Source organism: Mangifera indica, chromosome 16 (genome assembly GCF_011075055.1).
Source record: "Mangifera indica cultivar Alphonso chromosome 16, CATAS_Mindica_2.1, whole genome shotgun sequence".
In the NCBI taxonomy this organism is placed as follows: Eukaryota; Viridiplantae; Streptophyta; class Magnoliopsida; order Sapindales; family Anacardiaceae; genus Mangifera; species Mangifera indica.
Window position 1 is genome coordinate 3783339 of NC_058152.1, and position 27406 is coordinate 3810744.

At 32.3% G+C, this 27406-nt stretch overlaps 3 protein-coding genes across 3 annotated transcripts; 1 reads left to right on the forward strand and 2 right to left on the reverse strand.

The window, feature by feature from the left end:
- The first annotated feature begins 12053 nt into the window (after nt 1–12053).
- On the forward strand, nt 12054–15998 carry LOC123199453 (glycosyltransferase 6-like). The gene is made up of 2 exons (XM_044614465.1): nt 12054–13538; nt 15664–15998. The coding sequence occupies exon 1, from the start codon at nt 12182–12184 to the stop codon at nt 13535–13537; it is 1356 nt and encodes a 451-aa protein (XP_044470400.1). The 5' UTR covers nt 12054–12181; the 3' UTR covers nt 13538; nt 15664–15998.
- Nucleotides 15999–16052: 54 nt separating this feature from the next.
- Nucleotides 16053–19971, reverse strand: LOC123199454 (ruvB-like 2). Its single transcript, XM_044614466.1, has 3 exons — nt 19087–19971; nt 18379–18392; nt 16053–16735 (listed from the first exon to the last, which is right to left on the reverse strand). The coding sequence occupies exons 1-3, from the start codon at nt 19819–19821 to the stop codon at nt 16165–16167; spliced, it is 1320 nt and encodes a 439-aa protein (XP_044470401.1). The 5' UTR covers nt 19822–19971; the 3' UTR covers nt 16053–16164.
- A 1655-nt stretch (nt 19972–21626) lies between these two features.
- LOC123199599 (serine carboxypeptidase-like 18) lies at nt 21627–26688 on the reverse strand. The gene is made up of 9 exons (XM_044614630.1): nt 26283–26688; nt 23355–23442; nt 23073–23218; nt 22916–22992; nt 22695–22817; nt 22195–22296; nt 22003–22089; nt 21780–21929; nt 21627–21695 (listed from the first exon to the last, which is right to left on the reverse strand). Exons 1-9 carry the CDS (start codon nt 26686–26688, stop codon nt 21627–21629), a joined length of 1248 nt encoding a protein of 415 aa, XP_044470565.1.
- Between the last annotated feature and the right edge of the window lie 718 nt (nt 26689–27406).

Here is a 27406-nt window from a genome sequence, read left to right on the forward strand (position 1 = left end):
AACTCTCTTTAATTCATACAAGCTATATATCGTTGAAAAGAGAATTCAAAGAGCTTTCCAATAAGCTATAATAGCACTTCTAATTCATTAGATAACACAGTCAAAACGTGAGATGTAATCAGTGGCAAAAAACTATCTTCATTGTTTATTTAGTAAAACAGTTCTTTTGGTTCATACAATATTTAACAATCTAAATGATCTCTAATTCATACAAGATATATATCATTGGAAAAAGGATTCAAAGAGATTTCCAACAAGCTATAATATCACTCATGATTCATCAAATAAGGTAGCCAAATCGTGGGATGAATTTAGTGGCAAAAAACTGTCTTCACTGTTTATTTGGTAAGACAGTTTTTTTTGTGCATGCAGTTTAGTAGTCCAAATGGTCTCTAATTCATACAAGCTATATATCATTGAAAATAAAATTCAAAGAGCTTTCCAACAAGCTATAATAGAACTTATGATTCATCAGGTAAAACAGTCAAAACATGGGACGAAATCAGTGGTAAAACTGTGAATATTATCCAATTCTCTACTATGAACAAAATCACACACATAGATACCCCAAATGGAAAAACAACATATCTCAACTTCAAAATCATCATTTATAACATAGATCCAAGGAACCAAAAACATAAAACATGAAACATATCAAGAATAATACCCCTTACCTTGTTTCAAGCCAAATTTTTACAAGTTGACTCCCTCCTCTTTGTTTTGCTTCCTTTATCACCAAAACCACTTTAAATCAACACCAAAACCACTTTAAATCAACACCAAAACACACTAACATATTCACATAACATGCATATAAATATAGGTAAAGGGAAAAGAAAGAGATCTTTTGGTTACCAAAGTGCTTCCTTTTTTCTCTTTTTATTTTATCTTCCAAAATCCTTTTAATTCCTTCATTTTTCTTCACAAAACAAAAGAAAACAACATGAAAGAGGCTGGCTACTAGAGTGGACGGGAGAAGGTGATGGAAAAAGCTTGAAGTTTCCTTCATTTTTTTGTCTTTTTTCTCTTTATATACATCTTTATCTCTTTTCTTTTTCTTTTTTATTTTGTATTTCTTTATATATATATATTTAAAATTGAAAATATCTCAAAACAAGATCAAAAGATATAAATACCCTTAGAACATACCTGAGGGTATTACAGTTCACTTTTCTCTCTAGGGTTTTGATTTTCTGGTGAAACTTCTCTCTCTCCAGCAACCAACACTATCCAACCATTTCTCTCATTTTTTTTGACCTCGTCTTTGCCAGAGAAAACAAGGCATTGTCTGGACAAAGATGAACCATCTTCATCTAGACGAATCGATCAGGTCGTTGATTGAAATAACCATGTCTAGAACCATGGGTTAGGAGAAGACCAGAAGGCCACGGAAACACGACGACTGTAGCTGATTCAGGTATTAAGACATGGTGAAATTTTTATTTGGATTGTATTGATTTAATTATTTTTTTAGTCATTGAATATGCGGTAATGGATTTAAACATATCTTTATATTTTACCTTTCATGAATATTGGATGTATGTCTCTCAAGAGGTAACATAAGTGGTTAAAAAAAGATTTTATGTATAGAAAAATATGAGTTTAAGTCTCTTTGGTGAAATGTCAAAATTAAATTCTTAACTTACTAAGGGTTTATCCTACCCAATGTAATTGATTTCACTCAATATGATGATTCGGTTTAGGGTGAGATTCCTCGTTACCAAAAAAAAAAATTTGGATGTATGCAACTTTGCACTATCTTTTAAAACACTATTAATTTTAGGCTAAAAGACTATTTTCCATCCAAGGTTTGTTGAAATGACAAATTTCAATTCTTCAAGTTTCAAAAGTAAGATTCCAAATTTCTCATTCTTTTACTTTTGTTAGTGAATTTTATTAAGTGAAAGGTAAGAATGTTATTTTTCATTGACTACTCTAATTTTTATTTTATCTTTTTCCCTTATATTTTTTTGTTTTTCTTTTCCTCTTTTATAAATTTTTTCCCTTATTTTTTATTTGCTCTTTTCAAAAGTTGGAGGGAAATTATAATTTTTGAAAATATCACGGTATTAATAAAATTTTAAGTTTTTTTGAAAATATGAAAAATTGTAAGAATATTTTTAAATTTTAATATAAAAAATGACAGTTACACTTCAAATAACTTATCAAAATGCAAAATTTAAAAGTTGATTAAAGTTTTTATTTTTTATTTTTTAGAGTTTAAGTGAGAAATTTTTAAACTAATACAGATATATTAGTAATTTGATATTTCAATTAAGTTAATAACAATTATGTAATTTTAATAAAAGAACAAACCAATCATTTCAAATAAAACCAAATAGGTTTATTAATAGAATTGGATCATGGATAGAAATTTGTCTTTTTGAAACTTAGTCAGTGTGAATTTGTCATTTCATCAAACCTTAGGTGGGGAATAGTCATTTGACCTCAAATTTATTAGGATTAGAACTTGGGCAAAGCTAGGAACTTTTTAACAACAATCAAAATGTCAATTTTTTTTTTTTAACAAAAATAAAACATATTGGTTAATTTTCATAATATTTATACGTTATCTAACACTATTGATGCAAATAGAACAGCGACTTGAGCAAAACATGCTAAAAAATATTTATGTAAACAATATTAATTAGCAATATGGAAAATATCAAGGCCAAAAGACTATTTCCCACCCAAAGTTTGGTGAAAAGACGCATATGTACCTACAGGAGATCAAAAACCCAAATACCCACCCAAAATTTACTTCATTGCAACACACCCAAGAATTTTCAGTTAGGGTTAAGGGATAAAATCATCATTTAATGAATAATAATAAAATAAATAAAATATATTTCATTTCTTCCCTTATTTGAAAAATTAACAATTTTTTTTTTAGGATTAAGTTTTAAAAAATTCACTTTTCCTCCTAGGGTTTTGATTTTCTTGCAAAACTTCTCCCTCTCTAGCAATCAGCACTATCCAACCATTTCTGTCACTTTTTTTGACCTCGTCTTCGCTAGAGAAAATGAGGCGTCGACTAGATGAATCAATGAGGTCGTCGATTTGGCTTTGTCGGTTTAAATCAATGGTCATGTCTAGAACCATGGGTTAGGAGAAGACCATAAGGCCACGAAAACATGACAACTATAGTTGATTCAATGAAACGAGATGAAAATGAACAAAAACATGTTGGTCTTCAATTCATCCCCGATTTATCTTTGATTGTTCGTCGATCGGAGCTTTTTCACATGTCATCAAAGTCATCAGTCGTGGCAGAGGGAGAAGGGAGGACAGAGATAATGGTTGTCACTATCGCTAGAAAAGAGAAAACCTAAAGATTTGCAGGTGGAAAAGTCACTTTTCAAAGTTGAGATCTGGGGTGAAAGTCTATTTTCAAAATTTGGGGGAGAAATGAGATTAATTTACATATTTTTTAATAATATTATTAAAATAATGATTTTATCCTTATATTTAATGAAAATTTTAACGGAAGTTTAAAGATGGGTGGGTGTTTGGGTTTTTATACTCCTATGGGTGTGTTTTTGTCTTTTAACCAAACATTGGGTGGGAAATAGTCCTTTGGCCAAATATCAATTACCCCTAAATATGAAAAATGTCAATTGACCGACCATGCATATCACACATAACCGTATATCAGTTAGCCCCTACTATATCAATCACACATGTCTAACTAATGAAATGACAAATTTCAATAACTGTAACATATAAAAAATATCAGTTATACCCCATTGGGTAGATCACACATATCTATGTCAAATATCATTGTGTTTTACTAAAGAGTAGTGTTATATGCATAAATAACAACATATTATTATGTGATTAGATAGCTAAAAATTAAAAACAAAATAATATCTAATCACATGGTTACATATCTTGTTTGTACACAAAGTTGTGCACATAATTTTATTGTTTACTAAATATAAATCACGTTTATTAGAAAAATTGAGATGACATAACCATTTTCATGCCTGATTTTACTAATAATCAATTCTAATTTTGTTCAATCACAAATACATTCATACAAATCAAGAAAATTACAATATGATTCAATACATTTTACAAAAAAAAAAAAAAAAATCAGCCGAAAAGCTTATATCTCATACCAAGACATCTCACTATTCATTCCAAAAAAACAAGTAAATCTTAACATTCTAAGCAATGAAAGATAAAAATGAACAATTTACTAATCTTTTCCTTCTAACTACCAAATGTTTAAAAACTTCATTGTGGATCATTCATTCAGTAAATCAGAACTTTGAGGCTAACCATATGGTTTGACAAAGCAACATGTATAACTTCTTGTTTAAGTTGGAAAGAGCCCATTTGTGATTTGAAATAAAAAGGCCAAAAGACTTATTCCCACCAAAGGTTTGGTTCATTTTCAAACGCCCACCCAGGGGATTTCAAAAACTCAAATACCCACTCATTATCCAATTTCTATTAAATTTTTTTGTTAGTGATAAAGATAAAACTGTTACTTTACCACTAATATAAGATAAATAAAATTATATCTTATTTTACCTCTTAATTAAAAAAAACAATTTCCCCCATCTAAAAGTTTGGAAAGTTGCATTTTCCTCCTAGGGTTTGGTTTTTCTAATTCCGATGATCACTCCAAGAAAATCGTTGCCTAACGTTCCCACCACCTCCCTCCCTGGTGGTTTCTTGATATAAAAACTCTAAAAATCTGATCAAAATGGTCAGAGGATGTTACATAGATTTGTGCATTGTCTGACCATTGGTGCATCGACCAAACGACATATAGATAATGACACACATGTTTGTGCGTCCTCTAGTTGACACATAAATGGTTAGAGGATGCACAGATCCATGCGACATCGCATATACCTTTGCAACGTCATCCAACCATTTCGATTGGATTTTTGATGTGGAAAAGTTGGCTGACGACCTTCTTAGAGTAATTATTGGAACTGGAAAAATCAAACCCTAGGAGAAAATGCAATTTTTCAAACTTTTGGGTAAGGGAAATTGTTTTTTTTTTTAAACTAAGGGGTAAAATGAGATATAATTTTATTTATTTTATATTAATGATAAAATGACGATTTTAGCATTGCCACAAACAGAAAAATTTAACATAAATTGAATGATGAATAAGTATTTGGGTTTTTGAAACAGTGTAAGTAGATGTTTGGAAATACACTAAACCTTGGGTGGGAACCTAGTTAGTAAATATGAGAACCGAAAAAATGGTATGCGAATTATACAAGTATAATACGGTGAATAATGAAAAATATGTTTGAAAAAAAATGCCCTTAAAATTTTCATATGGGAAAAGTATGGAACGTGTATATACAGGTTTAATACGACATATTGTCAATAATACGTTTATAAAAATACGACAGTATCATAATAATTTTAGTACTTTTCACAAATCTTCTATTGAAAATCATGTGTAAAAAAACTTTGTGAGATATGTTTAGTTATGTCTCATTTCATATATCCTTCTCTAATTTGGATAATATATATTACATTATTTTCATATAATATGGAAAGAGTGTTTGTTGTAGAAGAAAGACGATATATACTCCAGATATGATAAATGATAAACCGTAACCATATGTATTTTTGGTTGGCTTCATAGAGTTAAAATCTTTGAATAATTTGAAGATATTGCAACCAAAGTCTGTTTGTGAAGTGCTTTGATATTGTTGTATCATTATAAGTGAAAATATATCTTATCTAGGAGCAGGTCTTATAAGGGTCAGAAAAATAACCATTATCTAAATAGCCAATCAAACTAAGATTTTTAGAAGATTTGACATAATAGAATAATTTAAAATCTCTAGTTTCACATAAGTACCGAAATATATGTTTGATTTCGTTCTAGTGGCACATAGCTAAATCAAGCCAATAAATTTACTACAAATGATATAGCCAATCTAATGCATTGGACCAAATGAAATAGAACTCCAATGACATTAAAATATGATATTTTAGGATCAAGTATCTTTTCATCTTCCTCTTTAAAACGAAATAGATCATTTTCGGATTGAGAGGTTGAACAACTATTGAGATGCTTAAAGGATAAGTCTTATCCATATTAAAACATTTTAACAATTTTCTATGTACACTAATTGATAGATAAGTATTCCATTTGAATTGTGTTTGATCTGTAGACCGAGACAATATTTTATTTTCCCTAAACATTCATCTCAAATTTTTTTTTTAGATATTTGATAATTTTTTAAAGCTCTTCCACATAAACTACTATAATGACAAATCTCGATTCTAATATTTTGATAAAAACACATGGGTATATAAAATTATTCAAATAACCCTCTTTTTTCAAATATTCACTAAAGTGATTGTACCATATTCTTTCAGAGTGTTTTAATCTATACAATAATATATGTAATTTAATTAAGCACATACCTCTTGAATTGACCCTTTTTGTTTCAAGCAATTTAAATCCTTCAAGGAATTTCATATAAATTTTAGTTTCCAAATTTTCATACAAATAAGTAGTAACTACATTAGACGCATATCTAGTCCTTAAGAGACTGTTAAGCTGATTAATTATCTAAATGTGATTATATTCATTATAGTGCATATGTTTTATCAAAGTTTATACTGGACCTTTGGAAAAAACCTTGGTTTACAAGTATTGCTTTATATCTAGTAATCTTATTTTTTCTCACAAATACCCATTAATATCCAACAAGTTATATGTCCTTACGTGTTGGAATTATAGACCCAAACACTTGACGTTTTGTAAGTGAAACTAATTCTGCTCTAATTGTTTCTTCCCATTTAGGCCAATTATATCTTTGTCTACACTTATCCACAGTATGTGGTTCAAAATCATCATCATTCATAATTTCAATAGCTACTGCAAATGAAAATATATCATCAATGTTAATCGTTTCATAGTTCCACATCCTCGTATATAAGTATAATTTAAAAATGTTTCAGTATTCTCATTTTCTTATTTTTCAGAGGTTTGTGCCACTTCAGGTGTTTAAGTGTATTCAAGGATCATAACCTCTTCTGGAGGAATATTAGAGAGTATGAATTTTTCATTTATTTTAAGATTATTATGATTGATATTTGTTTGATTATTTGTCGCTCTTTTTTTAGGAATAATGTCCTTCGATCCAATAGGTAATTACACTTCTAATGTGCAGTAGATTGATCAATCATAACTCGAATGGATTGTTCAACAATCATATTAATTCTTACTGGTGTATTAACAGTTGATATATATGATCTTGTAACATTTGTTGTATTTACAAATGCAACAAACATTTGGTTGGTAATAATTAATAAAATCACAATCCTTTGCACTTCAGTTTTATTTTAAGATGTACAAAAATCTAGATGAAACATGATAGATACATACCAAGTAAGTTTATGTCTAACTTCAAGAGGCATTTTCATTTTCCCTAAAGGTAGAAGTGTTGTCTTATCAAAGTAATAATTTATAAATTATGTAGTAAAAAAATCACCTATTAATGGTTCCAGATATCTAAGAATAGATAGTGAATTATATCCAATATAAATTCTTAAACGACATTGAGGTCTCATTTTTGTGTATTGAAAAGATGCAATAGAGACATATATAACATAATCAAATATCTTCAAATGAGATCTATTAGGTTGGTGACCAAAAACCAATTGTAGAGGGGAATATTAATGATAAGAGAAAGGTCGCAAGCAAATTAATGCTACAACAAGTAATATAACATGTTTTCACATAAAAGTTGGTAATTAAGTTCTTAGTAATAAAGTACATGCAATTACCTGAAGCCGTTTGATAAGATACTCAACTAATTCATTTTGAGTATAGACATGCAAGACTAGATACTCACTGTCAATCTCCATAGACATGCAATAATAATCAAATGTCTTAGATATAAATTCACCAATATTATCTAGTTGTATTAACTTGATCAAATAATCTGAGAAATGTATATTTAATTTGATAATTTGTGTTAACAGTTTAGCAAAGATAACATTTTGAGTTGACAATAAACAAACATGAGACTATCGTAGAAATGCATTAATCAAGATCATAAAATAACGAAATGACCTATTTGGTGGATGAATGAGTCCATATATGTCCCCTTGAATCTTTTATAAGAATGATGAGATTCAACTCCAATTTTAAAAGAAGATGGTCTAATTACTAATTTGCATTGTGAATAGACTATCCAAAAGTTTTTATTGGATAATAAAATTTTGTGATTTTTTAATGCATATCCATGTGAATTTTCAATAATCTTATGCATCATTGCAAATCTTGGGTGACCCAAATGGCTATGTCAAAACATAAATATTTTTGGATTAGAGAACTTTTGGTTCGATACAACATATATTTTAATTGTCTTTATGATTGTATAATACAATTCAGATGATAAAACAAATAATTTTTTTTAGTATAAGTCTTCTTTCGACAACATTACCAATTATATAAATAAATTTAGCACCATTTTCACTCATGGTTTCAATGTGATAACTATTATTTTTATATCATTAAAATTAAGTAAATTTCTTTTGGATCTACTTAAATATAATGCATAATTAATGCTTAATTTGATACCATTTTTTCAAAAACATTGTGGCTCTTCTAAAGTCTTCAATGAAATTTATTGATCCTGATGCTTAATCGATGCTAAAGTTAAGAAAAATTTATTTTTTCTTAAAAATTATGTGCATTATTGTATTATCCACTAAATACATATCTCCATCATCAGCTTTTAAAGTTAATACTTCAATTTTGAAGTCTATATCCTTTTATTTAAAAAATATGTTAGTCATAATGTACATAAATAGCGAAGGGAAAGAGAACATGATAATAAAATACAAAATAATATTCATGACTCCAAGTTAATTATATATGATAGATTCTAATTATGAAAATTTTAGGCATTTACGTTACTAGTCAAGTAACCTATATTTTTATTCTTGAAAGAACTCTTAAAAAATCAAGATTTATTAGATCGACAAGATCTAAATCATCAACAAATTTGATTCTATTTTTATGGATGTTTAATATAGATTCACTCAATGTTTGTGTGTATTACATGTATACAACTAATAACATTTATAACCACACCTATTATTTTATAGTTTACTCTGTATTATTCTTTATTTCGTTTCAGTCTTAGTCCACTTTTGATGATCTAACTGAGATTTTCTATTTTAACTATTTTCGGGTCGAAAATTATTTCATCCATGACTTACTCACACCCATGATAATTACTACTGACAATTACGTTCACTTCAAGGAATGATACAGTGTTTATGGGGTGAGTTTGATGATTTTTCATTAATGAGAAAATATAATATTAATTCAGAATTTCTTTATCCGATATTGCTAGTACATGAACATATTAATAAAAAAAAAATGAAAGGTGAAAAATATTTTTCTTCCAAATTCTCTCAATCAGGAAAAAATTTTGAACATCACAGACTTGTACTAAATTACAAAGTCATTAAGAGTATTACTGAATCTGATGTTAAAATTTATCTTTCAAATTTCTCTACAAATTTATTAAATCTATCATTATATACACATATTCGGCTTGCAATTCTTTGAGGATGTGATGTCAATAAAATAGTGGCTTTGGATTTGTCTTTCTAAGATATTTAATTTAATCACTTTTTCAATGCTCATGAATTCTAGATGGAGAATCGTATATAAACCCATTTAATATTATTCATCCAATTTTAGAAACTCCAAATTAAAATATTATCTCATATTCATAAAACTTTTAGTTTTATAGACAATATACTAAAATTAATCTTTGAAACTTCAGATTTAAATAATATTTCATATTTATAAAACTTCTAATTTTGTTATTAATATTCAAAATATGATAGTATTTAAACTTTAATTATAAGTATATTTTAGACTTCAAGTTCATATTTTTTCACAATTTATGCAAGTTTCAAGTTGCAGATGAAATATAGTTATTATAAAATAAATAAATATTTTGATGGAATTCGAGACATCGAGCTTATATGTATAGAAATATATATTCTCACGATTTTATAAATTTCAGGTTGTAAATCGGATACAATTATTATAATATAAATATATATTCAAATGATATTCAAGACTTCGAGTCTAAACTCATGATTTTGTAAATTTCAGGTTACAAATGATATTCAAGACTTCAGGTCCAGATTCACGATTTTGTAAGCTTTCAATTACAAATGATATTCAAGATTTCGGATCTAGATTCATGATTTTACAAACTTTAGATTATAAATGAGATACAATTATAATTCATATTAACATAATCAGGGAGAAGGACTATTTCCCACCTAACTTTTGATGCGTTTCCAAAATGCCATCCACGACAGATGAAAATCCACTTTTCCCACCCATGAGCCGTTAATATGGATGATATCTGTTTGCATAAGGGTAAAATGTCCATTTTTCCCTTGTTAGATGAAATGACAAAACTACCCCTCAATTTAGAAACTAACATTTCACCTTACCTAAAGTTTTTAAACTTTGAAAACTAATATTTTCACCCTCAAACCTAGGGTTTCCATATTTTTCAAAATACAGTCACCCCCATAACTTTCAAAACTAGCAGTTTCACCCCCATTCTTCAACTTCATCTCCCGACGTCGTTTTCGGCATCGTCACCGTCCTCTTCCTTCTCCTGGTGGGACGACGGTGGTGCGATGAAGAGATCTTCATCTCCTCGTCGCACGGTGCAACGAAGAGATAGAGATCTCTTTGTCACACCACCGTGCGACGAAGAGGTCTCTCTTCGTCGCTCCACCCAGATGACGAAGGACAACTCTTCACCATCCTTCATCGCTCATCGCGTCGTCCTGACACTACGACGAAGGGTCGTCCTTCGTCGTCCTTTGTAATCGGAGATGAGAGATTGATCGATTGCGTTGGCCGTCGGTAGTAGCCGGAGAAGGAAGCAAACTCTAGGGGTGAAATCTAAACTTTTCAAACTTTGAGGATGAGTTAGTTATTAGTTTTTAAAACCTGGAGGGGGGAAACGGTAAAATTTTAAAGTTTTAAGGTTTTAAATAGTAAATAATGATTTTGCCCCTGTCCCTAACTGAAAAATTGGACGATAATTTGGTCATTGGTGGGAAAAGTGGATTTTCATCTGCCGTGAGTGACATTTTGGAAATACATCAAAAATTATGTGGGAAATAGTCCTTCTCCCACATAATCATAAATGCAAAATTAAATAAAAGAATAACAATAATTAAAGCATACATAATTTGTATTTGACAAATAAGGTAATATAATAATTAGGATATTTGTATTATACAAATATGACAGTAACATATTTGAAAAAAACTAGTGTTAAACATATATTATTTGTATTTGACAAATAAGACAATATAATAATGGGGTCCTTATATAGGAAAATTTATATAGAAAAATTATTATGCCAGACAATTAATATTGCCTCCCAAAGTCCACACCCCTCCTGCCAACCTTCATATTCATTTAATGCATTCCCACCAAGTTTTTCAAATTGCCTCTAACATGGTGGAAAAATCTACTTTGTATATAACTGTTATCAATATATCGTGTGACATTGAGAATTCGGAGTGCCGTTTCTTTGGGGTCAGTGTGATTTCAACAAGGGAGAGTAGGGCTTGGAATTACTTGAGGACAGTGATGGAAGTTATATGGTTTCTTGAAGGCCTTATTTGGATTGATAAACATTTTCGAATATAGTAATCAGACTCATAATTATTATATAAAATAAATTAACTTATAATAAAAATTTGAATTTAAATCTTCACGTAAAAGTTTTATCACTCTATTACTCTACTAGCTCCCCTAATATTTGGGTCAAGATGTAATTTTTCTGTATCAAGATATAAAAATGAATTGATTTAAATGGTAAATGCATTAAAAATTCATTCAGAAAATCTTGAATTTTAATTAATTAACCAAATAATTATAAATATCAATCACCCATAAAGGACGGAGGAAAGTCTAGTCCAAACTGTCGGGTCGGGCCGTCAGTATTAGTTCCACGTTTCATTCCCCATGACCCACACCTAAGTCAAGCCATGCTTCAACTTTCCCACTTAAATAAGACGTTTGTCCACTTTCTCGCTCACACCAGTCTGGTGATTCTTCTCCCTGCAGTTTTGTTTCAGGCAAAGACAAAAAACACACCCCGACCAACTGTGTGCAGTCAAAATGTTCCGTCACGATTATTCTCCTTCAATGGCGAAACCAAGTACACGTCACAAATCCTCACTTTCAGCTGCCTGGCTCTTTCTAACCGGCGCATTTGTTGCTCTCTTACTCGTCTGGTCCTTCTCCGCTTTTTCTTCCTCTAGTCAGCGTTTTGATACTCTTTCCGAATCCAAGTCTGCCACTGATCGAAAACAGGGACGCTGCGATATGGGGGCTGTGAATTTACAATACGATCCTCCGAATGAAACCTTCTACGACGACCCGCGTTTGAGTTACACTGTTGGGAACAAAGTCGAAAACTGGAACCAGAAACGAAAAGAGTGGTTCAAGCATCATCCGTCGTTCGCCGCCGGAGCGGCAGAGAGGATTGTGATGGTGACAGGTTCACAGCCGTCGCCGTGTAAGAATCCCATCGGTGACCATTTACTTTTGAGAACCTTTAAAAACAAGGTCGATTACTGTAGAATCCACGGCTATGATATTTTTTACAACAGTGTGTTACTGCATCCGAAGATGAACTCGTATTGGGCCAAAATACCGATTGTCAAAGCAGGGATGCTGGCTCACCCGGAGGCCGAGTGGATCTGGTGGGTGGACTCGGACGCGCTGGTCACCGACATGGAGTTCAAGCTTCCCTTGCACAGGTACAAGAACCACAACGTCGTCGTTCACGGCTGGCCTGGGATGATTTACGAGAATAAAAGTTGGACTAGTTTAAACGCCGGTGTCTTTCTCATCAGGAACTGTCAATGGTCTATGGATTTCTTGGAGACGTGGGCCAACATGGGTCCCATCAGCCCAGATTTCTCGAAGTGGGGCCCTATTCAACGATCAATCTTCAAGGACAAGCTTTTCCCGGAATCAGACGATCAAACGGCTCTGATTTATTTACTCTACAAAGAGAAAGAAAAATACTACGATAACATCTATTTAGAAGGCGAATTTGATTTTGAAAGCTACTGGGTAGGGGTGCTGCCAACGTATGATAATATGACGGAACAATATATAGAGATAGATCGACGGTCGCCGACGCTAAGGAGGCGGCACGCTGAGAAGGTGAGTGAGTTTTACGGCGCGGAGAGGGAAAAGTATTTGAAGGCGGCCGGGAACGGGAGGGGGAGCTGGAGGAGGCCTTTTATCACGCACTTTACGGGTTGCCAACCGTGCAGTGGGAACCACAATCCGATGTATTCTGGAGAGGCGTGTTGGAAGGGGATGGTGAAGGCGTTGAATTTTGCGGATAATCAGGTGCTTAGAAAATATGGTTTCGTGCACCCGAATTTGCGTGATTCGAGCTTGGTGTCTCCTGTGCCGTTTGATTATCCTGTTCCAAATGAAGACGGTCCGTGGGGATAAGGTAATAATTAATTATTGCAATTTTGTTTAATTCAAGGCAAAAAGGATCATTTTGGCTGGCATTTGATAAAATAATGGCCAAAAGACTTACTCTCGGGTAAGGTAATCTGTGTTGACTTTTGAAAACTGAACTATTCATTTTTTTAGATTTGGTTTTTACAATAGAAGATTAAATTATTATTTAAAAAATTTTATTTAAATAAATAAAAATTAATTTCTTAATTTTAAAAATTAATTATTTTTTAAATTTATTTAAAAAAACAAAAATTAATTTTTTTCCTTAATTTTAAAAATTAATTATTTTTTTAATTTAATTTTAAAAAATTAATTTTTTCCTGTTATTATATATGATTTTTAGAGTTTTATGTTTTAAAATGATCAGTCGTTTTCATAAACTTTGAAACATTACACTTACACTCTAAAAACTTCATTTCATCTTTTCGATAACTGTTCTTTTCTACGTTTCTCTCCAACAATATCTCTCCTCCATCCGTGGTAGTTTCCTAGTAAGGAAACCACTGAAAATCTAGTTGAAATGGTCAGATTTTTGCGCACGAATATGTGCATCGTTGACACATAGATCTATCAAACGACATTGCATTGATGTGGGCATTGTCTGTGCGACACTGTTTGGTTGATCTATGCATTCGCCGATGCATAGATTGTTGCACAGATCTGTGCACGAAAATTTGACCATTTCGATCAGATTTTTGATGGTTTTCGCATAAGAAACCCATCATAAAGGGAGAGGAGACGCCACCAGCGAGAAACGCAAAATAGAATGATCATCGAAAAGATTGAATGATGTTTTTAAGATGTAAATGCAATGTTTCAAAGTTTGAAGGGGGTCATTGTTCATTCTAAAATATAAAACCCTTAAAGCCACATATAATTGGGGTGAAAGTTTAATTTTTTAAAATTAAATTAGAGAAAAAATAGTTAGTTTTTAAAACTAAAGGGGAAAAAAATAATTTTTCTTTGTTTAAATAAAAATCTTTAAATGATGATTTTACCTTTTACTTTAACAACCAAAACTAACGAATGAATGAATATTCGAGTTTTCAAAAGTCAATGAGGGTCACTTTAGATTTTCACTATACTTTTGATGGGAATAGGTCATTTGGTCCAAAATAATTGAAGTTGCTGAATGCACATGACATTAAAATTATGTAGGGAACATCAACTTGTGTACAAATAATAACACATAAAATAACGCACAATTACATTATGATATATCATTGTTTGTGTTTATTATTTATGCATTTGTTTCTTTCGAAACATGGGTTCACCAAATATACGTCATCCTCATCAACCCTATGAAGTCCAAATGACTATTTCCCATCCAAGGTTTGGTGCAAACCTATTTCGCACCCGTTAACTATCGAAAATTTAAATACCCATATATCTGCTAAATTGCATTGTTGTTGTTTACAGTAAAAGTGTCATTTTACAAAAATATATAAAAAAATTAAAAATTTATCATATTTTTACCTCCAGGTTTAAAAACTAACAAATTTTCCTCATTTAAAGTTTGAAAAATTTACATTTCCCCCGAAGGGTTTTTTCAACACTTTGCTAATGGCCGAAGACAACAGCGACATTCTCCCTTTCTCCCGGCTTCTCTCTCAGTCCCGATCCATTTTTAATCGTTGCTGATCGAGAAATATGACTAACGAAACCCATTCTTTGCTTCTTATGGAGATGAACGATTCGTCTTCATCGGTCGATAATGGTTGAAAATGGAGCGCAATTGAGAGAGAAGCTGAGGGGAACGGAGAACGCTGCCGGCAATTGTGCTTGAAAAAACCTTTGGGGGAAATGTTGATTTTTCAAACCTTGAGTGGGAGAAAATTTGTTAAATTTTTAAATTTAGAAAATGGGGGGTTATGTGATAAATTTTTAGTTTTTTAAATATTTTAATAAATGACAATTTTATCTTTAATAGTAATAATTAAATTTAATAAATAAGTGAATATATAGATTTTCAATAGTTAACGGGGGGAAAAGAATTTGCACCAAACCTTGGGTGGGACATAGTCATTTGGCCCCCTATAAATATCAAACATAACTTAAACCTCTGCAAATATTACATTATACAGAGTTAATGATGTTTTATATTTAAACAGCCTCACCAATCATTGAAGCCTCCATGTGCTGCAACTGGAGTTCCAAGAAGGCAAGTAGTAGATTTTCTGAAAACTGTTTCACATATCAGCATCTGCATAACCAGGTTCTTCCGAAACTTTTAGCTGTGGACTTGCGGTTATTATGGTTGTTTAAATACTGAAAGATGTATACAAATGTAGCCAGTTATCTGTCTGCCTGGATTCAGGATGTTCTATGACATATTTATCCGGGATGGTAACTTGGGCGACTTAGATTATAAAATATTTCAGCCTATAAAATAATTTTGACCGTGCAGATAGAGACTCTTGAGTAATAAAAGTTCATATTTAAAGAAGCAATAATTTTTGAAGTTATATTTTTATAATTACTAATACTTAAATTCCAGTAAAGCAATCACAAAATCTCTCTATTATAGAACTAGTCTGTAACCATTGTGCTGACATCATTGTCATCGCAACATCCCATCGACACTTCATTGATGTACTGACTCTGGTACTCCATCAAATATTGAGTTGATCTCTGCACATCCAAAATAGGCGGTACACACGATCAATATCCTGGATCTCCACAACCTTTCCCTTCCATTTCTGACATGCTAAAGCAGCAGCCGAGATAAGATGAATAGCATATCTCAAGGATGTTCCTTCCCCAACACGGGTCAGCAATTGCTTTGCATCTTCAGTCATTTCAACATCTTCCTCCTGGCACCTAATGTCTAGAATTTTTCGAATTTCATCCCTTGTATAAGGTTTGGTTGAGATGATGAGCAATCGATCAAGTAAATCCATTGGAATTCCATGAGCAGCTTTATAGATTGTGCCCCTGATTCTAGTAATCCCTCTGTTGGTAGCAACAACTAATATTGGAGCCATCTCATTCTCCAGAGCACGGTTCAGGAAAGAAAAGCACTCTACATCAAGCATGTGCACCTCATCAATGAACAGAACACCAGGCACAATCTCTGCCTTCCCTTCCTCCCTCCACTCTGCTACCTTCGTGTCAATTTGGTCTCGCACTTCCGCACGAATTTCACCAGTGTCACCAGTGAAGAGAGCCAAGAATCCCTGCGTTCTGAGAAAGAGACATGATGAGGTTAAATAAAAAGATAGTGGAAAATAACCTGCACTCAAAAAACAAGTTAAAGAATTTCTCACCAATATACTGCCCGGAAGTATAAATTATTATGAGTACACTAGGCTGACAAAAAAGCTCTCTTCAGATGTCATATAAACAACTATAGATTAATATCATCTTCTATACAACAATGTCACGCCAGAGAGATATTTGAACAATATAATTGTTTGCCTTTCCAGTTTATAGAGTTAAACAAAGATTTAAGAAAAAGTTAAAGTCACCACAAAAACAACTATCAAAAAATTAAGCAGCTGTCAATCCGTTGCTTTCATAGTTGTCTTCAGAAATTCAAGTTGATGAGAACCCTAGCAACTATCAACTCATGAACCTTGACCGCCAAAGCTCTATTAGAAAAAGAAAGCTACCTTGAAAGGTTGTAGGCAAAAGACAAACAAAAGAATTCTGTCATCACAGGTACAAAAATGCTTTTCTTTTTCTTGATGTTTGAATTTTGAGTTCTTTCAAGGCAGTTCATTTCTATAGCTAGAGAGGTAAGAACTTTGTCATTCTTGTTGATTAACCTCCACCTTATGATGTATGCCTTATTTGTCAGAAAGGAATGTTAAAGCTTTGCCAGAAATTATATTTTATTTCAGGTAACTGGCACTGTTTGAGCTTCATATTTTATTTAGCATACATTTATATGCAGATGGCCCATGACACTATCAGGTTTTTGATGCCTCAATATTGTATGGAATTTAACTTTTTCTTTAAACTGATCTACAGTGATGAAAACTTGAATATAAAGATATGCTTATGAATTTTACCAGCTAGACTTTTATCCTCTGGTTCTCCAAGTCTAGTTTGTCATTCTCAAGCAAGCTGTTTCCACTTTTAACAATAATAGATCTTTCGATATTTCAATAGTCCACTGATTTGAATCCAGTTCTTAACTACTAAAGATTTCATGGCTGATGGCACAGTGATAGATCCCGGTTCAAACTCAGTTCTAGGTTATTAGCAAGGGTTTGGTTATCCTATTCATCAACATTTGCAAAACATTTCCTTCTCAACATCCTCCAGCTATGTTTCTAATATTTCAACACTTACCAACCACCTTTAAATATATCAAATTAAAATCAACATCAAACTTTACCCTTCCATTTGTCCACTTTCTCTTACAATGGCAACCATTCAATCATCTTACCATCCTCTTCCAACCTACACCCAAATCTTTAGAGTCAATACACACCAAGAGAACTTGAGATCCCTGTTAATCTCAACCAGCTTTCCCATCATTAGGTTCAAGTCTATAACCACTAGCCAATCCCAGAAACACCAATTTCTTACACTAAAATTTCAGTGTGAACATCAGTCTCTGCAAAGCTGGTCTTTCGATTTTGTTTATTAAACTGTAAAACATATGTCCAGCTACACTTTATAAAGTTCACAATTTCTTGTGATTGTGAACTTGAACTACTAACACTTTTATAAGACATTTGCAAACTATCTACAGCTGAAGCACTAAAATAAACATTTGTAAATTACTTACAGCTTACATTTACTATCAGCTATGACAAAATCATTCAAATCAGATTTTAGCTTTAAAGCATAAAACAGCAACTAAATATTAGACGTACCTGCTGTTGATTACTGTTGGAGACTCAAATAAAGAGAAAGAAAAAGAGTCTCACATCTAATTAATAGAATATAAGAGAGTGGTATATAAGTGTTTGGCTGAGTGCATTGTCATTTGTATCTAAGAACACTTACGCTGTTAAGGTCCACTCCACAATACTTATATACCACTCTCTTATGTTCTATTCATTAGATGTGAGACTCTTTTTTTTTTTTTTATTTGAGTCTCCGGCTATTTGGCTCAGCTGGGTTTTTGCTGGGGATATTGTTACTTGTATCCAAGAACACTTAGGTTGTATCCAGGAACACTTAGACTGTTAAGATCCAATCCACAACACTTATATACCACTCTCTTATGTTCTATTTATTAGATGTGAAACTATTTTTCTTTCTTTTTATTTGAGTCTCCAACACCCCCGTTTAAATGCAAGCATCTAGGCCGTTTGGCCCAGCCGGTTTTCGGTTGGGTGCATTATCACTTATATCCAGGGACACTTAGGCTATTAAACCCATCATTTGGCTCGTGCTCTGATACCATATCGAAAATATATATTGGGCCTACAAGTATGAAGATTGAAATCTATATTACACAAAACTAATTGACTTGTATTAAGGTCCAATCCACAACACTTATATGTCACTCTCTTATGTTCTATTCATTAGATGTGCGACTCTTTTTCTTTCTTTTTATTTAAGGCTCTAACAATTACATCAATTTCATGAAGGGTAACACAATGTACAATCTCTTTCCTCTTCTGAAGCTCCCCATCAGGACATTGAACAAACTTAGTTTGAGGTCCCATAGCATCATAATCTCTGGACCTTGAAAAAGATCTTCCAAGCTTCGTGATTTTCCCAGAAACTTTATCAATTGCAATCACGTCCCCACTCTGTACCTTCTCCTTCCCCAAAGCCTCAATCATCTTCGCCCCTAAATCATACACGGTCTCCATCTCCGTCGTTTTGAGTGTTAACTTCCCCGTCTTTGCTGCAACTCCTGCAGTGGCAGGCCGAACAATTTGGACCTCAACAACTTCACCTTCAATGACTTCAGTTTCTTCTTTGATTCTGTCTCCAATGGCCTTTCTAAAGGCTTGCGTTAAAGCTTCTGTTTTCGACATTTCGAGGGAGAAAATTTCAGAGCCCGTGATCATGGCGAAGGGGGTTTCGAATCCGAGAGATTTTGCCATGCCCATTGCTATGGCAGTTTTCCCGGTTCCGGGTTGGCCCGCTATGAGGATGGCTCGACCAGCAATTTTTCCGTCTCTGATCATCTGAAGGATAACACCAGCAGCTTTGCGGGCCGAAACTTGGCCCACCATGCCCTCCGATACATCCCGCGGTTCTAGGGTGGTGTCAAGACCCAGACCCCGGATGTGGGAGTGTGCGCCTATGCGCTCGATTCGGGTTAAGTCCCGTGATTCTGAGAGCTTCAGTTCAGCCATTGTTGGAGTCTGGTTAGGTTTTAGGGTTTTCTAATTTTGTGCAGCTAAGAGCAAGCGAAGAGAATGATCCGGAGAACAAGGTACGTGCAGATGCAGCAGAGAAAATGGGCAGAAACTTAAATGGGTAAACGGGGCATTGGCACCTGTTTTTTAACCATATTATAAATAATAAAATTATGCTATAATTTTTATAGAAATTATAACATGTGTTTTTATTGATGGTTATTGATTTATTTTTAATTTTTAATTATTTAATTATATAATAATATATTATTATTTAAATATAAAAATTATGTTTATAATATTAATCATTATAAATTATTGATCATGGTATTAAGAAATTAATAATTTTTAAATTAAAAATAAATCAATTTTTGATTATATAATTTTAATCTATATAGGGTTTCAAAAATTATTAATATAAAATCAATCAAGAAAAATTGAAGAATTCTCGAAGAATTACAGTTGAATGTACAAAAAAAGCTTAATTGTGTGAATAGAAAACTCCACATTGCTATATCTAAAATTTTTTTATTATTATTGATATTTTAATAATATTTTATTATAAATAATAATGTAATATATAATATAAGTGTATTAAATTAATTTTAATTTTATTTTCACTTATTAATTTTTAAGAATAAAAATTAATTTATTTTTAATTAATATATCAAATAAAGAATATTTTATAATAATTATATCTAATAATATATTTAAATAAAAAAATCCCTTCATATTCTTTTATTAAACTAGTATTTTTTAGGTAATATATTTTTGTAATAATACTTCATTTTTAATAATAAAATATTATCCAAGCTGAATATAGTATATATTGTTGGATTATTTGGCTCATAGGAATTTTTTATTACTTATTTTAGGAAATAAAATATTATCAAATTAATTTTTATTTTGTTAAATTTTAATGAAAAGCATACCATTATTTTTAAATAATGTGCTCCTAATGAGTAACTATATATATAAGAAAATATGAATTTAAATTTTTTCTGATAATATTTTATGGTCAAATTTTTTAATAAAATGAAAGAGGTGGCAAACATCTCATGCTAGAATATGATTCCGATGATAAGCTGGCTTGATGTTGTCACCTTGTTGCTTAGTTGCAAAACAACCAATAGGAAAATGAGTGAATGAAAAAACACTCAGTAAATTGTAAATAGGTCATCTGTCCATCACTCAAAGGTATGAATATAAATGTGTGAAATGTGCATATCCTCATCTTTTGCAAGAAACTAAAACCCCTATAATCAATACCATTTCCTTGATAATTGCTTTGGAATATTTTGTTACTCCTTTCAAGTTCACAATATCTGGCAATGGTTGTGATGATTTCGATTAAATCTTATTGGATTTGGGTTCACTTATTGCAGATTGATCTAATCTAAATACATAAATTGTTAAAAGACAGTTAAGGAATAGTTGGAAAGGTATTTAAATACTTATGAATATGTCCAAAAATTGCATCTTTACGTGAAGAACGTAACTTATAAATCTTATTGAGTTTCAGTCTATTCATGATGGATCTTATTGAGTTTGACTCTTCTTTTGTAAAGGGTGGAAACTGGAAAGTTATTTGCTGGAAATATAAAACCTGTATACTAGAGCTCGGTAGCCTCTCGAATTAAGATGTTGATGATAGCTCAAAAGACTCTTGGCATCATGTTTGTAATCTAAGGTTCTGTTACACCTTATCCATACCTTGATTGTTCCCTGAATGTCGTCATAAAAATTACACTTCCTGTTTCCCAGAAAGATGATGATTATTTCAGAGTGCTGCTCCTTACCATTCAAATGCGAAGCGCCTTCTGGACATTCATATCATTTGCCCACTTGTTGCAAAGATAGTTATTGTAGTACTGAAATATTGACGCATGAAAGAAAGTCATCTGCATTCATTTGTTCAAAAGTTATGTTGGTTATGATAGCAGAGAAGGGTTTACCCTGCACTGAGGATCAAGAGGCATAAACAAGGATCCATCGTGTTCTTCCAGGAGATCTCTGTGATAATGGGCATCCATTTTATTTAGTTTCCTTGAGATTGGAGTGCACTTTCTCTCCAAGATGTGTGCTTGATTCACTCTTTTAGTGCACTACAACAGGGAAAATTGTTAATGGAACCAACAAAAGAGAGCAGATATTAAGAAAACATATTAGCGTGTGCACCTCATGGATAGCTTCAAGATCCTTTGCACATTGTACACTGCTCTTGTCTAATTTTACATATTCTCCTCTGCAATTCCTTTTTGCCGACTAAGAGAAATGCACAATTTAGTACTTTCTTCTAAATGCATGGAACTAAGCTAACATCTGACTGTAAAAATTTTCATGTAATCTGAAAGGAAGTTAAAACTTAACCTGGTAGAGTTCATCAGAAATAAGTGCCATACGATGGGCAAATGGAACTTTTGAATTGTCATCAAATTTTGAATCTGTTGCTGGGTTACCCAGCACATAACCCTGAACCAGTTTGTGGGCATGTTATTGGAGGAAGAAATCAAAAACACCAAGCAATACGGTAAACATTGAAGATAAAAGAACACATACTTTGAGATTGATTGGTAGTTGATGCCCAACTTCAGTGCCTGCGGAGTCATAATGATCTTTGAAATTGGCCATAATCAAGAAGAAATGGGGAATTGAGAAGAGAACTATTCAAATTACCTGCTGATATTTTACTAGCAATGATCGGAACAATCCTTCCCTAATGCGAGTCACCGGCAACATAGAGGGGATTTCTAATAAATTCTGGGTGTCTCAGGAACCACTGTGTAGCCAACCAAGACTAATTTGAGAAAATGATTTATCAACATTACAAGTGCAAGGAATAATCATCCATTATCTTAAGACTTTCACACCTTTCTCAGAAATTCGTAACCTTGTTTTGCAAACTTTGTGTCTCCAGTCTTGGAACTTTGCAGGCTCCTCGAATAGGAGAATCCGGTGCCTACCGGTGCATTGAGGAAGATTATACTGGAAACCTGGAAATGCATCAAATAGTCCGCTAGAAATCACAAAATACAACGAAAAATAATCAAAATAAGTTTCATTGCTCAATCGGTCACCAAATCTTCTGCACCTTTGTCCATGAATAAGGATGCAGGGCCATGGTTGGTAAGCTGCCATTATTCTTGACAATGTTAAACCGCATAGGGCCTGTGTGCATATAAAATGCATCAAAAAGTTTGTCATATGCAGAGAAACCAAAAGTGGCAAAAAATGAGACTAAGAAACACCTATCTCAAAGGCAGGTCCGGAGAAGGCGGAGCAACCAGGGTCTCCAGTAAGCCAAAGCACCAGGGGATCCTCACTTGGGTTTCCTTCAGATTCTATAAAATAGTAGAAAAGCTGAACATCTTGGTTCTCATCCACGCCAATGTATCTATATAAAAACACTGTACTAGTTAAAGATAAAAGTACTTATAATTTCTTATATATTCTCCTTCTTTGATAATTCCAAAGAGATTAATGAATCCATGAAGTGAAACAATATATGTGAAATTGAACGGCAAACTCACCCAGTTTCAAGCTTGAAGGGAAGGAAACCTAAAAATCCGGGCAAATACTTGATGGCCGACAGTGAAACCATAGGCCTTAGTAAAAGCACTAGAAAAATCAAATAGACATATCCCAAATTGCAGTAGTTGGTCCAAGCAAAGTTCTTCTTATGGATTTGCTCTTTCATTTTGTCCAATTATTCATAAGTTTCAACTGCTGAAAGGATTTGAATTCCAATTATGGCTAAGAAAGACAGAAGAGGAAGAGCTGGGTTTGGACTGCTTCCATGGCTGCTACACATGTTCATGGTGCTGGTGATTTATGTATTTTAAGTTGCCAAGTTGGTTCTAAGTTACGTAGGCAATCACATGGGCCATCTTTGTCTCATTTTGCACAAGATGGTAAGGACAGAAGATACATTTTCTCATCATACTGCAGAATCACACAAATGTTTACTATTACTTGTTTTCTTCTCTGTAAAAATTTGGGCTTCTCAGGCAATCAGATTGATGAAACAAATTTTGTGACTATGAAAATGGAGTTCTACGTGTTATTTTTGTGTCACACAACGATGGTTTTCATAATTAGTTTCTGAAGGTCATTACGAAACAGATAACCCATCACGGAAGACAAAATCAAGGCAGTGAGTCGGTCCCAAATTGCTAAACTGAAAACTCATAAATGGCATGCATCCATTGTTCCTATATCCAATCAATTGGCATAATGGAAATGAAATCTGCCTTTTCCTGGTAAATTTTCAATATATCTAGTGAAAAATTGAACATACTATAGACCCTGCAGAACCAATAAAGTAAACAATTACATTCAATTTAATATAAACAGTTAAAAAAAAAACATGATTTATTTCAGTTCATCCCAAAAAAGGGATTATGTCCGCGTAATTAATATTAATTCAATATTTCTTCATTTTTCTCTTTACAATGAATGTATTTGCATTACTGATACAAGAAAATAATGTATTTATTAATGAATTATTATATCATCCTAAAAAATAATAAGTAAGACTCATGTGTGTCGAATCTTATTAATAAAGTAGTTCCCAATTCCAACAATCTCCCACTTGACGAGTATTTCGCACGATGAAGACCAACCTTAACAACACACCTTGTAAACTTATCCGAACTTACCACTTTTGTTAGGAAGTTTGCGTTATTCATTGTTATGTCAATCTTCTCTAACAACACTACTTTTTATTCCACCATATGTAATGACGGATTTTCAGCTAAATAAATAGCCTCTTGTCGCACCTTATCTTTACTGCATCGAGCTTGAAACCAAGCTCTATACACAACCTACGTTACCACATAGCTTCTTAGCTAACATGTGTCAATTTCATGTATTCTGCTTTAGAAGATGATGAAGCCACAGAACGTTATCTCCTATTCATCCAACAAACTGCTAGACCAAACAAGTTAAAAACATGGCCAAAAGACTTATTCTCACCCAAGGTTTAATACATTCTCAAACTCTCACAACTATTTTTAAAAATTCAAATATCTATTCATCTGTTAAATTTTGTTGTACTATTAAAGTTAAAAATATTATTTAAAGATTTTATTTAAAAAAATAACAATTTATCTATTTTCTACCATAATTTTGAAAACGGATAGTTTTCTCCCTAACTTAATTAAAAAAATTACGTTTTTACCCTTACAATCTAAAGCTTCTATATTTTAGAGTTAAATAGTCATCCCCCGCCCTCCTAACTCTAATAATAGATAATTTTATTTAGATAATATTCTAAGTTACTATGCTTAGAGATGCAATGGTTAAATTGACAACAATTTAGTTTAAATACTCTCATATACACTATTCAAATTCCCGAATTAGTATTTAGATAATAGGAGTATTTAATAAATAAATAACTTTTATTCTTTTTGTTACAGGTTGAAGTTGTCACCGAAGGAGTTTTACATGATAAAACACGAGAAAGAAGAATTTAATTGGGAATATTTGTTGACAAAATTTACAACAATAAAACAGTTTACTTTAGAGACATCATCTTCATCGTGATGGAGGAGGTTTGCTCCAGTCACTCTAAAGAGAAAGCGTCGGCAAAATAAAAACTTAATAGAAGAAAAATATAGCTTTTTAAAGTTTAATCCTAGAAAAAACAATAAAATTTTATTATTTTCAATATATTATTGATTAAATGATTATTTTATCCTTAAAAGTAAATAATTTTATTAATTTTAATAACTCACGAATGAGAATTTAGAGTTTCGATACTTAACAAAAACCAGTTTGAAACTTCATCAAATCTTAGGTGGGGTTAAGTCTTTTGGCCTTAGAAGAAAGAAAATGTTAAACTTAAGGGCTCTAACATTAATAGATGTGTATGTATACTAAATACGCTAAAATAGTATTTTCATTACTACTTGATTATATCGTTATAAAATCATTTTCCCCTAAATAGTGAGTCTAGTCTTTATTATTGATTTCGTCAATAATAAAGACTAGACTATTCTGGCTAAGCCTCGATGTTACAGACGACGGAAGTCTCCAAGAACAAACTTTGATTGCTCATATGAAAGCAATGGAATAGAAGGGAATAAAAGCTAATTTATCTCCCCAAGAGAAAACATGACTTTGTTAAAATGTAGAATTCCCATTTAGAGTTTAAGCAGAGCTTGAGTTTCAGATTGGGTGGCATCATATCAAGATAAAACTCTTTATTTACCCAGTTCAGTGTGTAATCAGTTACTAGATTAGGGATTTTACCGATTTTTCATTAAAAGGATTCTATGGCTGCCAAAGTAAAATTCAATTCAACTATTTATGAAGAACTGCAGAAACAGGAAACAAAAGAAAGTTGACAATGATCACTGTTGCCATATATCTCAATATGAAAGAGCTTAGGCCCTGCTTCTTTGAAATAAATCACTATTCTTCTTCACTTTGACATCATCGATCGTCTTCAAACTCACAGATATGTTCTTCATCAATTCTCCCAACAGCAACAATATAGCTCCTCGGCATTGGCATTATCTTTTTACTTGATCCACTTTTACGCACCTGTACTTGTCCCTGAAGACTATCCGATTCAATTCTATTGCCTAGACTCCTTGAAGGAGCAGCTCTAACGAGCTCTCTCAAATCCTCGTTATTGCTCGATGATTTTGACGGGTTAACGCTGTAACTCCGGGGCAAAAAACCCATGTTGACTTGACCCCATGGACACCCCATCGCCGTCCCGAAAGCAATCATCTCCGAACAGTCAGTCATCCCCTCCACATACAGTTCCCTCGCCTTCATTAACATCCTTTTTGATGCCCTCAAGCATCTGCTGAATATGCCCGGTTGGTTGCTCTTCTTGGGTTTTACGTTGCTCATTTCTTCGCCTCTCAGGCACCAAAAAAAAATCTGATATTTTATGTAGACAAGGACTGATGTGGAGGATTATTAAATAAGAAATTAGATATTAATTAATTACCATATAGAGAGAGATTATATTACATTTAAAGAAAATCTCGTGGATAATCAGCCATTACATGAATTGGCTAAAAAGTTATTTTGCATAAACTTTTTTTTTTTTAATTTTTTTCCCTAATCTTTTTATTTCCTCTTTTTCCCTTTCTTCTTCTTCTTCTTTGTCCCTTTTTATCACGGTCATCCCTTTTCAATCAAGCCTCAATAAGTTTTCCAAAAATCAAATATAACATTGATGTTTCTCCTATCATCATCATCAATGACTGTCTCATCACAGCAATGTTACAATTGCTTTGTGGCTAGAATGATTTGATGCTGTTAACAGCTAAAACTGCCTCTTATTTAACTAGAAATTCATTTTTCATAGAAAAAGAATGTGCAGAATCGAGAAAAGTTTTTTATATAAGAAATATTTACTAATAAAAATAAATAGCGAAGCGATACTTTTGAAACTTAAATAACAAAGAAAACATAGGTTACTTTAGCATCATAACGCCTAATAGTCGAACATTGGCTTATGACATTTTCTCTATCCCTTCTTATCTTGAATGATTTATTTGTGTGGAATCAGGAAAAGTCTCTTATTAGCTTGATCTCATCGTGGCATTGTCTTATTTTTCTC